Source organism: Varroa destructor, unplaced genomic scaffold (genome assembly GCF_002443255.2).
Source record: "Varroa destructor unplaced genomic scaffold, Vdes_3.0 BEIS01000005.1, whole genome shotgun sequence".
In the NCBI taxonomy this organism is placed as follows: Eukaryota; Metazoa; Arthropoda; class Arachnida; order Mesostigmata; family Varroidae; genus Varroa; species Varroa destructor.
This window is the reverse complement of record NW_019211458.1, coordinates 7590930-7607218: the sequence shown is the minus strand read 5'-3', so window position 1 is coordinate 7607218 and position 16289 is coordinate 7590930. Positions and strand designations below refer to the sequence as shown.

Sequence of the window (16289 nt, the reverse complement as noted above, 5' to 3'; positions counted from 1 at the left end):
TACGACCAGGTTTAAATTCATCTGGAGATTTTCCTGATAAAGGTTGTTGGCTTCATTTGGCGTGGGCGTATTACTTTTCAAATATAACAATTTATTAACGGCTCAATGCCAATTTCTTTATCTTCACATAAACACTAACATCGATTGGCTTATCCAATTTTTAAGCAAAAACCGAGCGTCGAAGATGGCTGCAATTTTCACGAGTATTGGTTAAGCTATGCACAATTATATCACTAGAATGTCTATGACGAATCCTGTTGTAGACCTCTCAGACTGTCGCTGTACAGTTCTAGTTTCGAAAACACAAAAAATCACAAAGTTGTCGGATCATATTTATTTATTTATTATTATATACTTATTTATTGTTCTTCGTGTATTGTATTAGAGGTTGTACTATGGCTCCTGTAGGTTCTGCGGGACCGTATACGCACCCACACATTACACAAATTAAATGTGCCTTTCTTATAGAGTTGGCGTTTATTGATACAGTCGATAATTATGGATACTTAGTATAAAAAGAAACAGGACGTCGAACGGCCAGGCAGGAGGTTAAAGTGTCAGTTTTTTTTTTGATATTTCTCAGATGTTAACACTTGATAAAAAGCGTCCATGCTGATATGGCCATAAAGCGCCACGTGGTTTGTATACGTATGAGATGTTATGGTGATTATAGCCAACGAGCCTATTGCCGTGATGGTTCAAATCTCCGGCCTCGGCAAGATAATTACCAGATAATGATAGTCAGATAGAGAGTCAGTTAAGATAAAAAAAAAAAAAAAAAAACTATTCAAGTGCCTTGCCTGGTACCGATAGCAGTAGGAACAGATGTGTGGAGAAAAAATCCATACTTTCACTCGACAATATTTACGCGTTACAATACGATTGCCGTCCTCGACTCCTCCTCGTATATACATATATATGGGGAGAAGCGATGGCCGTATTTTAACCCTAAATGTGCTATAGATTAGAATAAATAACACTGGTTTAAAATCGAATCGTATATACTTCCAAACTATTTCTACTTTATTAAGGCATATTTAAGTTATAAATGGCGCCGTCCTTAATAAGGATATCAAGTTCCGCCACCTACTCCTGCATTCTACCCTATGAAATGACTGAAGACATCGTGTTCTGGTTTATAGATCTATCATATTGTACAATCTCAGCACGGCTAATGCATTTATCGCACCTTGAGCGCATAGCTTGACGGCTATCTAGACAAAGTCCGTTCACTGGAGACCATGGTCAGCAGACGCGGTAGTTTAAGCTACCGCAAAAAAAAACTCGATATGCCAATGGTACAATCATTGATCGATATATCTTAATCGGAGTCCTGTTGATCTTTTGCATAAACCGTCTTTAGTTAGCGCCCTGAATAGAGCTAGCAAGCAGCTAGTTCGGTAAGAATACGTGGGACAGATTATTTCCCATTCTTCTCTACAAATCTGTGAACGAGTATTTGATTTGGATTGGTAGATAATATAACGAACACGGAAGCCCATGTATATATAGGTGCCAGAATATATGTATGAATGCCACATATAGGATATGTACTTCAACGATCAGTGCTAAGAATTGTAGAATTTTGAGTCTGTTTCGTCGCTTTAAAACGCCAACAAGCTTTGATCCCAACTAGCTAATGTTAAACAAGCGTAATGAGACAATCAGAAACTTTTATTCATCCGAACTAAACAAATCCTAAAATAATAATCACCAAATCTGTCTTATTTGTCTGAACAAATTCTACATGGTAAAACAGCTAACAATACCATTCGTTTCTAGTCTAGGTAATATTTTCTTATTACTATTATCGTAGAAACAAGCATCTTTCAATGCGGACCTACGATTTAGACCTTAGCACTGCTTGTTCGCCATTGCATAGCAATTACATCACGGTTTACCGGCAATTCTCAAACAGTCATTTTTCGATGTCCACATTTCCTCTAACACGCTTCCACAAATTGGCCTCTTCCCAACATATAGTTTCTGCCTAACCGAAGGCTAAGCAAGGCCTGCAGCGTACGAAATCAGAACAACACCAACTTCGCTATAGCGATTAAAGCCGCGTAGATGAACGGGAAACGGAGGCCGGCCTTTCTATATTTCGAGTTACGCAGACGTCCAGCGTCGCCAAACGACTGGCCCTCAAGACGAAACGAAACCTGTCTATGCCTAGAATCGAACTTAGACCACAATGTGCGCCTCCCCAAGATTATTGATGTACAAGCATTCCGAACACAAGAATATTTCGGGCCGTTATCTGCATCAAGGGTCGATCAGTCTTGAAGGAATATTACCGAAAACGCCGTATTCTCTTACAATTGAAATAGATTCGTCCATTACTTGTGGGCGGCCCTAGCTCCAGGGGTATATCACTCGTACAGTCAGGGCAGGTTTAGTAAAACGTCTACTTTAATTACTATTTATTTTACTACAGAGGGCACTGAAGCGGAGTTACGTAAAACGGTTGCCGGTCGTAATTAAAAGCTAGTAGCATATTCACCTAGTCGATAGGTTGCCGACTTTACCCGCTCAGTAAGTTTTTGGCGGCATTATTCATATTGCCGCTAAAAACTAATCCAACTTAGACTTACAATGTAAGCTAATAATAAATACGATATCGTAGAATCAATCGCCTTCGATATGTGAGAGAATCATTTGAAAAACTTCAGTGGCACCTACCGCCTATCCTGAAATAATCATATCTTTAGAACAATGTAAAATTATATAGACTTCGTTTACACTTACCGTTTGTTTTTGAGCAGGATTGAAAGGACATGAGTGCGTTTTACAGGGCCTGAGGCTGACAATTCTGGATTTATTTAGCAAAAGCCTTAACCGTTTAAGCCATCGCGTTGGCAGTTGGCAGTCGTTTAAATTCAATGACTTCCTCCTTACACACAAGGAGGCTTGGATAAATTTCTTCTTACATTTCAATATTATGCAAGCTTTATTGGTATTAAAATGACCTGAACAAATAGTGCAGACAAGGTAATACTTCATCATTCTCTGCAATTATTTTTAGTCAGAAAAAGTAAGTTTCCAATACACGTGAATACTAGATAGCCTGATGAAGAATTTCGAGATATCTCACAACAGCCATCTCGTGCACATTTAATTGAAGTAGTGTTAAAACGTAACGACTTTTTGATGCTATCTAATGACAAAAAGTATAACAAGAAAGCGCCGATGCCTGCAGGTTACCTCAGCTCAAGTCCGAACAGCTTCTTGATGTTTTTGACTATACTTGGAAGGAATGGCCTAAAAAGTTAATAGCCTTCAAGCCGATCCTGTAAGCAGAGGCATAAAACGTGGTTCAGTAGTTATTTTCCATAATGGCGTCTAATAAGATTGATTTGAATTTGTTTGCATCGACACAGTTTTCCTAAGTCCATAACTTTTGGTGAGTTTGAGCTTGTTTGTACTAAATTGTAAGTACACTGAATTGTCTATTTAAATCATCATATATTTTTTCTGATAAAAGGTAATGATTACTTCAAAAGCAGAAGAAAGATACCAATCGTCTATTAAACTTGTGGGTTATAAGGTTATGCTACCTAGATGTATCTGCAACCTGCAGAGTATTGATCTGTAATAGTACAGGTTAAAATTTTTGGTTTAGTTATAAATAATCGATCAGCAAAGTCTGTATTACTAATGAACTGAATCGGAATACACACACAAAGGTGAGAGAAGATTTTAAATAACCTGGGATCAGTGCCAAAATGTAGGAAATCGCTTACCTACTAATATGCGCCAAGCAAAAAATATTTTTTATGTCAATATGAGCGTATCTCTTTTCAGTGCGAGAAATTTCTACCTTAAGACACAGAATGACAAATTTCCAAGTAGCAATAGATATGTCTTGTTCCTTTTTGCACTTCACTGGCTATTAACAATCGAAGAACTTTCGCCTCAATAGCTTCAATAATCGTGACTTCTCCGCTGAACTGCTTGATGATACTGTTAAGTTTCTCGTATCTTTTAGAACCTTCTGTGCAGTTTAGGCCATCTGCTTCGGCTTGCTCCTCTCAAACCTTGCGTGATATACTATAGACAAACACAACAAGATTTTTCCTCCACGGTTTCTCTATTTTTCTATACCTAGTATTCGGTATTTAAAGGTGCCTGTCCTCCTTTCGCTTATTAAAAAGATAGCTGTATAATAGAGAATGATGGAATATAGAATGGCAACAACGACGAAGTTAACGTTGCACATGAAATTCTGGTGCTAGCGTTGAAAACGACACGTATGAGGGGGAGAACATCTCTTTCGGAGACTTGTCCTTAGCGTTATCGTTACTATTAGGACCAAGAGGCAATCAGCATCCAACTTACCTTGTCGGTAAGTAGACCAGCAGGATCGTTGATTTTTTCCTGGCATTTCGCTCTCCATTTTGGTCGAGCCCTCGGTCGATTCAGGAAGGTCCATATTGTTCAGCTGTTTTCTCCGCGGTGACATTTACGCTCACTTACATATTATGTTCACAAATCTGTCTTGCCACAAATATCCTACAAAATCCTGCTTGGTCTGTCCACGGTGCATTAATTGCGTGCATACTTCCGTTATTGCGTTGATCTCTTATCTATTTTACGGGTCGGTACGACGGCTCTAGTTATTTCATTTTTTTCGTTATAGCTTGTTTGTTGTAAAGGGCAACGTAAACAGCCTGTAGACATGTAACTCTGAATTCTCTCACACGTGCTGAATGTCCGGCTGGTGCATTATTCGTAGACATTCATTCCGTCATAGACGCTCATCTCTGCACTCTATTAAGAGGGCTTTACGGACCAACGAGGTAGATTCATGAAGTGGCAACATCTACACGACACGCATTGTTACCTCTCAAGACATGAGAGCCGTTCTTCGATTTACATATCTTTTATAGCAAGTATATATACGCTTCGTACACGCATCGGAATAGGAGAATAGGACTGCTGCATTAGATGAGCAAAGCTACGAAATGGCTATAGAAGCAATGCGGCGATACCTAAGCCTAGAGCGATTAGCCCATTTTTTAATTCGTTGCTAGAACCGATGTCCGGCACGCTGTCAGTTAAGCTCTGTCGATACAACTGTAGCACAAAAATAAGACGAAACAAATTAGCGCAATCTATACAGCCCTCAAGGGACTTTATGCAATCGGGATTGAAGTTAATAGAATTCTTGCATATATGCGTGCATAGCCGTAACTCTGGCTAGACATTAGCAAACGTAAGTTGAATTCGATAACTTAATTTTTGACTAGTACAAACATTAATCTGAAATGGGTAATTTGTGTCACTTGAATGGGTAATTTTTCCTACAGCACGTAATCGGAAAGAGCAATACAACGCTTCTCGAAGCGATCAGCGTCATTTATTGACGGCGGAGCTCTTGGTATTTCGATTTCTGCTCATTTTGTATATATCACGGATTCCTTTTGATGATGATTATCAATAGCCGTTTAGTGCTCTGTACCTATAACCGTTTCATGAGAAAAGACGGCTCCACCAGGTGAATGGCCCACGTTTTCAATTGTAACTACCACGGAAACCGACGGATCCGCGTTCCTAGGATAGACAACATTATATAACACTGATACAAGTTACTAACATTGAAGTTAAAGGCATCATTAGTTCTAAAGAAGTCGCTTATGGCGCAAAATTCGGCGATCGAACACTTATGAATGCTTAACTTTCCTTAAGTTCCTTTTTGGAATTCTGAATGTCGTAGAGTAAATAAGCTACGTGTCTTTACATACAGGCAGTATATCACATCGAATTAAAACGGCTTGTCATTTATGTCAGTTGCAACTTTCTGCGCTCTACGTATGTTTTAAGTATGTGCAGTATGATGGCTGGCGGTCCAGTTTAGCTGGTGATTACATTAGCTTGGACGTCTCCTAAATAGCCCGGTTATCAATAGTCTACGGTCAGCTTGTCACCAATAGAACTAACAGACAGGCTCGATCCGTATCAGGGTAAGCGCCGTTGTCAACAGCTTTATTCTATCAATTTACGTTGATCATTTTACCTTTGTTGATCCACCTGTGATCGTTTATGAAACTAATATATTCGCGATCTGGGTCTACACGGCTGGAGGATGTAATAATTATTCACGATCGGTCTTTAATTTTCGCAGATTAATGAGGCAAAATCATGGGTTAACCAACCGTCAGGTCACCTTTTAAATCATAACTTATATGACATTCGGTGATGCTGGTAGACATTGCTTAAGACGTGCGTTCCCAACCTCCCCTAGCATGAAATGGACTTTAGATTACTACTCAACACGTCACTGCTATAGCACTATTTTCTTGCGTCTAAGGGAAGCCCTGGACGATACGTACTGAACTTACTTTTTTCAATATTCGTACTTTAACTGTCAAATAAATCAGCTTCTGTTCTATGTGTGCCAATATACTTGATGTTATAAAGGGTGTAAGGTAACTCCAAGTTAACTCAATGCATCGCTTCTAGCCGTGTTCACTTCGGCTTTTCCGATACTCTGACCCATACAGTTATGTAAGCTATGTATGTTACGCAGAAAGCTAAACAACTCTATTGAGATAGAATTTGTGTGTAGAAAAATATTTATTGCCAGACACAAAATTTCGGCAATGGGCTGCTTGGCGCCCAACGAAAAAAACGCCCATCGGGTAGCGGAGAAGCAAACGGCGAAACTGGAACCTGGGCCGTACCCAACGGTAGTACTGGTTGTTATAGTAACTGTAGCAACGTTTGGCAAAACGCTTGCTATTCAGACCCGACTGAACGCCGTAACAGGCGGCTCAGAAAGAAGCTGTGTGCCTGCTGCCCAAAGGATCCGGAGGTACGTTGCGTGCTTGCCTATCCCATCTTCTGGAAAAGGGAGGGCACACATTGAGAGGGAGGGTTTCCAGTCATAGCCGCTGCTGTAGCGGTAGTCGTAGTCGTAGCATTGGTGCGTCATAGCAATTGGTTAGCACGGTCTGTATGGTACATAGGACGCGCTTTTGGTAGGCAGCTACAGCAGGCGAGGTTGATCCTATGTCCCCTCTCTTTTCTGAAAGGGCGGCGGTTTTTATTATAACTACTACGAATGGACAGAACACGCAGGCCGGCTAGCGTGCGCGATACACTGTAGTCGCGCCGCCATTGGCGAAGAGACTTTAAAGTTACTGCAGATCGCTGGAGTTGCTGTTGTGACTGGTACGAAAGTTACCTATCGTGCGGTGACGACCCGCCGAAAGAAACACGATACAGTTTATCTTTATGTCATGGCAAGTTTAACTTAAGAAATGACTAACAAACAAGGTGCTATGTGTTATTACTGGAATACTGAGCAAATACTCTATAGAGCGAAACGACCCTCTAAACCTGATGCGATAAAGTTATGTTCTATCTAATTCGACATGTGGATTTAATGAGAGCACTTTTTAGCAAACGATTTGGTATATTATAAAAGGTACACTGACTCTTATATAGTTGATATTGTTCCTGTCGTCCATAAAGTGGTTCGTGTATTAGGATAGTGACCTTTGTGTGTGTATAGCAAAAAATGAAATTGCTTAGTGAAGTTACAGTGGAGTTAATGATACAATAAGGAAAACTAATCCTGGTGCCATAAACGTCATTTTGTTCTACCCATCTTGTTTGAAGCATGTCAGCGGTACATAGCGCCAATTAGGTTTTTAAGCATACCCAGTCGCTGTAACTAGCTCCACAACAAGGAACCTTTGATGGCATCGCACGAGGTAAGTGTAACGATACTCGCGTATTATTTTTCTAAAAAAAAAAAAAGGGAAACACTCATTATATAGTAGTTACTTTCGAGCCAAAGTACGGTACTCGGATTGTAGTAAGAGGTGATTCCCATATAGAGGGAACGAAATATGATATACTTAATCAACCATGCACTGTGCCATTCTATACGAGGCCCATTCAAAAATAGCTAATGATGAGCTGAGAGACCGAAAGAGGCCCCAGAAGGACACAGAGAGCTCGTTGCCAGTATTGTTTTTTTCTTTTCTTTTTTTTTTCTACTTTTGTAGATTTTTGAACCATCTTTAAACATCGACATTCCTGTTAACGCCTTATTAACCGCGGCGTAACACGCTCAGCCAAGAAAATATTTTCAGCTTTAAGCAATGTCTATCAACTAACTATATTTGCAGCATTTTCATCGCAAGGACTGTTACCAGTATAGGATGACTGGCGCCAGGGCTCGAAGTGCGTTAAATGTATCAGGCCCAAGTACCTTCATTATCTATTTGCTATTTTTTACAGCATTATTAAGTTGTAAAGATGATTTTATCATGTATTAGCCGTCACTTCTAACAACTTTATCGCATCTTTCAATGAATTTACGTGTCCCATTCCGCCAGAAATGTTTAGGCATGACGTTGGAGAAATCGTACAGCCGATTCTTAGGACTCGCTTTACTGTCAAATGTACGATTACTAATTTGATTTGCCAGTGGACACAAAAAGGTTGTAGCCCGTCGGCGAGAACAAAGTCCCTATTCAAACTCCTACAGATCGGTTTTAACAACTTTTCTAGTGTTAGATTTGGCATTGTCAAGAATCAAAATTACTTTATTATCTATTGGGTCTTTTATGATGGCCAGCCTTATTTACTTGACGCAAAGAGGCTATATACAGATCTTTGTTAACCTTCTTGTTCTTTTCAAGCAACGCTCAACGTTAATGATCCTTCCAACTTCGCCATCGCAAATAATGCTTTCCTCGGATGGAGTTCTGGGCTCGGGCGTATCTCCCGGAGCTATTCCTTCCCTTCTTTGCTACGTATAAACATAGTGACATGACTTCCCGTTACCTGTAACAATTGTCTGCGGGAACCTATCATTGCGATTCGGCGTTGTTCAGTGCTTGGCAATGAGTAGTTGTATTTCCTAGTGCTCTTCAGTTAGGTTTTGCAAGTGCTTGAGTAAAACCCATAGAATGAAAATGCTTGCCCACGGCCCACGACACGTTTAACATTAGGCAGTTGCGGCGCTTTCTCAAAAGGGGGAATAGGCGTGCATATAGTTACTGTAAAGGGACACACTCTAAAGCTTCTATAACGAAATGCTCTAAGGGTTCTTCCAGATTGTTAAAGATAGCTTCATGCCACTCATAGGATGTGAGTTCCGATAAAGATGCCTTACGAACACTTTGACATCAGGGGGGCCTTTAGTTCTGTTAGATTTCTTCCTACACAGGTAAGTAGATCCTAATATCAGCCGCGTAAATACTTTAGATAACAAATACAGCTAATTTATATAGACGAAATCAGTGTATCTGATTGGATTCACGATCTTATTCGTATACGCATATTGTGACACGCCTTTTTCCAGGCAAGCTTAGTAACGAGGCTGTCAAGGGTGGGCGAAACAGCGAAAGAGGGTAGCTAAAAGCAACTCGCCATTTTATATTCAAACACGGCAGCTGCCACCGAGTAGTTCGACGACACTCGTTGTCCCTTCGCTCTATCTTACGCGGCTGTAGTACTTAAAAAAAAATCAAAATCTCCGCAGTGCTAACAACACACAAATGGCTAAAGAAATCTGGATACACTTTCCACTTTGTGCTTTGTTGGATATTAAATACTACGTACAAGTAGGCTCAGAAAAATCGACCCGAAGCACTGGAGGTTCCCGCTGCGACTTTTATTATGCCTAGTACAATGACAAGTGGATCACATGTACGCCACATAAAACGGAGGCCATAGAAGTCTCTAAATATTCGATCTGTCACTTGCTGCCGCCGCAGATCGGTCTTCTGTAACCCATTCGGAAAATCTTGTCCAGATGCTTATGCTCCGTTACTGTCAAAAGAAGAAGACAGATCTGTTGCGAGAGACAAACAATGTGCTTGATCCATATTGCATATGGAAGGCCTTCCTGCTATTTTTCATCAAATAGGTACAGTACGTTATTGCTTTCAGCACTACTGCGTACGATAGTCGAGTGTTAGCATGGTTACGACTGCTCTACAACCACCCCTCGCTTTCTATGGTCGAACGTGGCGAGGGTGAATGTCTGGTTCTCAGGGCTTTGATAAAAACGTAGCACGTAAGAAAAGGTGACACAACGAATCAGAGTTGCGGCCTTACGCTGCCTATTTTGCAGTCAGGTTCTAGCGACCTGTGGGAGTGTTTGCCATTAGTTGTCGAAAAAAAGGGAGTGAAAGGACCACTCCCTGATATGACATGTCTGAGCTATTGCTTGGCGGAAACGAAAGCAGCTAGATTCCGCTCATTTTCTTCCTTAATATAATTCTTATTACAAAGGATGCTGAAAAGATTCCGATTCATTGAAGTTCCGATTGACATCAGTCAGAAGCAAACCCGGCTTCATTAATAAACTACACCATGTCTTTGCTATAGTAGCGCAATGCGGTGGCACATGCTTACCTACTAACTGGACTGAGAAGACAAAGGTGGTCCTTGTAAAAACGCCTTAATGCTCCAGCAAATGTATGCGTAGTAGGACATGCAATGAAGGTAGTCATTAATCATTATAGTACATAACCTGCTAGATAACTCGACGTAGCTCGCATTGGGTCTTCAGCCTGATGAGTTCCTGATGGGATGCTAAAAAGCAGTACCAAGGCCTGTCGTACAAGGAACAGACGAGAGCCAGCTGTTTATATACCAAAGGTTTTCGTGCAAGGTGATTTACCTTAATTTTTTGTCGATTTTGAGTAATATATTTCCTCGTTGTTCTTGTTGTTTTCCGACTACCTAATAAAATATCTTGGGGAGATTCATAACTTGAACACTCCAAAAGTTGGCTAAAAACAAAAACATGGGCATAATGGAGCCTTTCTAAAAGTCGCGCGATAGAACTGACTCTTTGAGCTGCCTTTTCTATAACTTATCATTTTTTTAATCGTAATAAGTTCAATAGGAAATTTAATAATAGCTCAACGTGATATCGAAATTACCTTTTGAAACTTCGTAGACTATTGTACCTCAAACTTCTACAGTAGCCAAATGGATAAATTACTATCTACTAGATGCGGAAAGCCACAGATAACAACGATGCATACTTCGTAAACTATTGTAAAAAACATTCGGAAAATTGAAATTCACTATTTTATGCTGGATACTGAACAATCTCATATATATACACACCGTACACGATGATGACGACGTTTGTTATCATGGACGGCCGTTCAATAACGACGATGAAGTACCCAATGTAAGGGCTACCTTTGCGTAGCAACTCATCTTGGTAACGGTAACGAGCTGTCGTTGTGGGTTTACAAATTTCTTGTTTTATTCTGGGGGTTTGTCTTCAAAAATCAGGAAGTATTGATAAAAAATTTACAAAACAACATCAGACGCAAGCTTGATTGACGCAAGCAGTTCCGCTAAGATACGTGGTTCTGTTGCTTTTAGATGCCTTTTTAACTTAGCTCTCTGATATAGAGACAAACTTAGAAAAGTAGCATTGTGGGCTGCTAACAGGTGGGCATCGTAGTTGTATCGTTGTTCAGTTTCGACGGGTGTAAGGTCTCCGAAGGAAAACTTCCTGCTCTCTTTATATATACAATCGTAACTCACGCTGCTATTTTCCATACATCTGCTTTGATATACTTTCGTGGCTATCGAACGATGTTCGATCCAACGAAGCTTAGGTGGTGAAATACAGAAAATTCGTAAAATATTTTTCTATTTAGTTTGAAGAAGAGTATAATAAGGCGAAAAATTATCGAGCAAAACCGATCGCGCTTCAACTATCGTAAATAGAAACTAAAAAGTCGGTTATGATTATGTAATATTGCCCATGTAACATATTGGGACCTCTCACGGCCTGGTGACAATTCAACAAAGCAGCTTTATCTTATATCTTTCATATAGTAAGCATAGATAAGGCATCTCTTTATCAACGCCTAAACCTTATCCTATAATACCTACATCGTATCGCGGTGTACTGGTGTGTCGCTAGTCCCGTCGCCCTCGTACAATGTTTGCCCTTTCTTTTTAATTTGTTGATTTACAAAAACAAGACGACCGAGGACAACGTAGCCCCCACCATTCGGTTTGCCCTAATTTGCGTTTGCCCCAACTGTGATGCGCTCTGTGCTGCAACGGTACATAAACATGTACCGAATGTGTGCCAGCTGTTTCATGAGGCAACTATAAAAGATATTGTTTCTTGACCGACAATAATTGCTTTAGCTAGAGTTAACCACAGACATGAAAACAGCGTATGATACCTGACGGCCGGAAAACACGCAAAAGACCCGCAGTCAGCCAACCAATAATCAAGTCTTAGAGGTTGTTCTTCTATATACCAATGCTATAAAATATAATACTTGAACATCGCTTGGTAGGTAACACTAATACCATAGACACTTGTTAAACGTTGTACCACTGAATTACCACGAGGTGCCTGTGCGTAATCACCAAAACTTCTGATACGTTGCACTAACAGAAAAATACACTGAAAAATTAAAAATTCTTGGATACATGGCAATTTGCAAAAAGAACAGAAAGCATAAAATGCCTAATGTATCTGATATAGTACTTTCTCCCTTTACAAGGTTACATAAATTTGAATCTAGTCTGTCTACCGAAAAGGAAAGAGAGCTCATTTGTAATGGCCTCAATGTCAAGAGCAGAAGCCACTCGTTTGAACAATGTTATTAAGTAAATATGATTTGTACGACGATTAAACTTTACAGTTGTGGGGCCGTGTTCACTAATTTGTGGACAAGCACAAAGAAGCACAGAAGAAAAGCGCGTTTCAGACAAACTGAAAGAAGAAAAAAAAAACGTCTTAAGATCTTTAATTTCTAATAATTCTAAAAAGTGATTGCTAAAATTACCTTGACGAGAATCTAAGAATAATCTAATTTTTACATTTTTTGTTTTTAATTTCTACTACAAGCTGTTAACGCTCATCATTAAACTTGATATCTTTTTCATTGAGATAAGGGGCTACGACGATAGTAAACCAAGACACCTGGGTACGACAGATCTCAGAGTTATCATATAAACACCACGTTGCTACCGGCTAAATTACAATGTCGTCAGTCTTTAATATGATCCTTGTATCTAATTTGGTTGGATATCATTGATGTGACCATTTTATAACGATATACCTGGCCATTTTCAACCTGCAGTTACTATACTGTTATCATAACTACTGGTTAGCTGGTGGTAGCTGACTAGCAAGACGCTCGTTATTCGACTGAATGTTTTGACGAGGTTAGAGTTAGTAGGTACGGACGGACGAACAAAAAAAGGTCAGAGTGCAGTATGTATGTAGAGGTTTAATGATACAACTCAAATTTGGTCTGCGCAGGAACTGCGAGTCGTCGGCGATAAAGTTGTCCATGTCTATAATATAATCGAGTTGAAATAGCCAAAAATAACACAGAAGATTTATTTCTCTAGCCGCCCCCATGGCCGACAAAGTGATGTTAGGAGCGTCTCCAGAAAATTAGATATGCGCGACTAGAGGTAATTTATTTTCTATGGCGATTTGAGAAAGGAGGGGCTCTTAGAGCAGGCCCTCTTAGAGCCCATTAGATCAGGCTAACTTTTTATTTCGTAGACCTTAATCTGGATCTTTGCCAATGTCACACTTAAAAAGAAACGCATTAATACATCGGCTAATCGGTACTAATTGGAAAAATGAGTAAATTTTGGTAGATGACTAGCCATCTCACACGAAATAAACATACTCGTAGCAACTATGCTTGCATTGATTAATAACGAGGCTAGCAGTGCTCGGCAGATAGGTATCCAGGTGCTCACAACGGATCCTTGGCACACTATTATGTGCCGTATGTGTTCATGTCATACAGGCAGCGAATTTGCAATTGTGTAGAATTGTTTCCGAAGTCCTTAAAAAATATTGGATGCAGAAATTCTATTTTTTTATGTATCTCCTTTCCATGAAATAAACTCGTATGAAACAAGCAGACAGCATATGCAATTTTGCCTTGCGCTTTATCTATATAAACATAAAAATAACGTTCCTTATTCACACACGTTATGCAGTGTTACAGGGCCACTGTAGAATTTGAAGCAGCGATCCCTGATCTCTTTCAATCAAGAAATACATGTAGAACTGAATTCGGCTCTGTAATGCCGATTTGTCCAATTTGTATTTATAACGGATAACTAAGATAAACGACATACGAACACAGTAGACTTATCCGGCCATTGTGCCATGTCTCTAGTTATCTTCTTATCGCAGGATCGACACAGCGAAGATGTAAGAATTCAAGGCCACCTGTTCGTAAACAGGGTCTGACAAAGTCGAAAGGCGTTCGCCGACGCTTTTCTGGCAGTCTCGCTTACGCTTCCTCCTGTATTTTTATTCCAGCCTTATCCGGATAACTTCACAACAACTGGAGTTGGCTTCAGAGACCCCGCTTTATGCTTCCACTCCGTTTTGCTTAGCAACATTAAAGGAGGGTTTGCCAGAAAGTAGGGCAAGCAGCTCATTGTTGATATCAATTAAATAGGAAAACGTAAACAGGTGCTCACAAGGCATAGCAATTATCCAGGTGTATGTCTCTCTTTTCAATTTTGGCATTTGAGTTCTTGAAGTCTGTTTACATTGAAGCCTCGACGGGACGCACCTCAAAGGAACATTCTTCACATACAGTTGTTACTGATCCTGATTCTAAATGACCGCAATTTCTGCATTATACTTTCACCTCGATTACGGTAGCCTCCATTCTTTTTCTATGCCAGTACAAGTGGCACAACAAATCGAAGGGTAATATGGTGGGGTGCGTGTTTGTATGCTAAATTTGAAGGACAGCTAGTGATCTGGGTTCGAAACTAGGCGTGACACACTTCGTTTCCTGCTGAGGGCTAGCCGTCTGAAAGAATGCTGGACGATGCTACCGGACGTAAACCTCGAACCACGCAACGTATTGACAGCTTGCACGATCCTAGAAAGATTGTAAACTGACTATGTGTTAGAGCCTTTACTTCAGAGAAAAGTGTAGTGTTGTCTTAACGACAGGTTTTTCGACATTCAGAAAAAATGGCGTCCCTGAAAGACGGGGGACCGTAAGGTAAGCCCATAGGGAAGAGCTGTTTCGAAAATGCCTGTTGCTTTATGTATATACATATATAGTTGAAAAGATTTTGGTTTCTTCGGCAGTACTGTCCCAACCTCGTTATAACAGGTTCGACAACTACTGTAGAACCATAAAACGCCAGTACCAGGCCGCTAGAAAATTCGTTTTTTGGATCGGTGCCCTGGGCGTATGCCATATGTTCTTAGAAAGGCTCTCGGCTTAACTGTAATTGATGCATAAAAAGCCAAAAATACACAAAAAAAAACAAATGCTAGAAAAGATACGGCGCGCGAAGACAGTATGCCCGGTCGAATCTCTTTCATCTAAGACCACTGCCCCTTTAGTAGCATACCGTTCTCTGCAATCTGCAAATGTATGCTTTACGTAGCCGGGCGGCATGGTCAAACATTTTTTTAAAGGCATTTGGGGGCATCGTAATCTATTGATTGAACGACGAATTAATGACCTACCTAAGGGCAACATGTACACGAAGTGACGAAAATATCAGTCAAGAGATGCTTTGCTAATCATCACAACTATAGAGGATTCACGTGAGCGCTCACCAAAAGTCACGTTGGCAATTTTTTTTACTCGAGAGCTGAATTCGTCATGCGTACTGCCGGGAAGTTTCATAGTGAATCGGCCACTCAGGTTGCACTCTATAATGTCAGCCTACCTTAGGCACGCCCTGTGTCTGCAGGCTCTAAACCGGTTCGTCTGCTCGTTCGCTGCCAGTTGTTAAGGAACTGAGACTACAGTGGGTTATAAAAAAAACCGATACCTCTAAGCAATTCATCCGCGAAGACGCATTAAAAATAGGTGGCATTAGTTCAGATTTCTACGGTATATTATATGCAATACGGTTATATATGCGATAGCCCGTTTGGTACGAAGGGAAAAGAAGAACCACTCAACAGATCGTGACGCAGCGCGCAAGACACAGATTCTATCATCTTTATTGTCAGACAACAGATTACCACGATCCAAGAGAAGGCTACTGTTTCTAACGATGCCACGGACTGGCGGTTAATATTCCAGGTACTGTCTTGCTATTCCTTCGCGTAATGCGTTAGCATCCTTGTGAATGGTTCGACACATCGATATTTTAATGACTTCGTTTTGAACGTCTTTATAGAATGGCTTTTATAGAATATTCTGTATACAATGTCGCACCCGCAGAATTATTTAATTAGCACTATATAAGTTGTTTGCGATGTATATTGTCCTCCATTCGAATCGTTTACCAAACAATATTGTCTTCTCCACATATTG

General features: G+C 40.3%; 1 protein-coding gene across 4 annotated transcripts in view; it reads left to right on the top strand.

Moving 5' to 3' along the window:
- The first annotated feature begins 6936 nt into the window (after positions 1 to 6936).
- The window catches only part of LOC111251483 (secretin receptor-like), a 91536-nt gene continuing 82183 nt past the window's right edge, over positions 6937 to 16289 (top strand). For 2 of the 4 annotated variants that reach the window (XR_015329486.1, XR_015329485.1), the window contains exon 1: positions 6938 to 7718. Coding sequence is in view for 2 of the 4 variants with exons in the window: in XM_086991773.1 (XP_086847899.1) it covers positions 7704 to 7718 (15 nt within the window). In the remaining 2 variants the exon portion in view is untranslated. Of the gene's footprint in view, positions 7719 to 16289 lie in introns of all 4 variants that reach the window. The other 2 variants (XM_086991773.1, XM_086991772.1) reach the window with 2 other exon arrangements.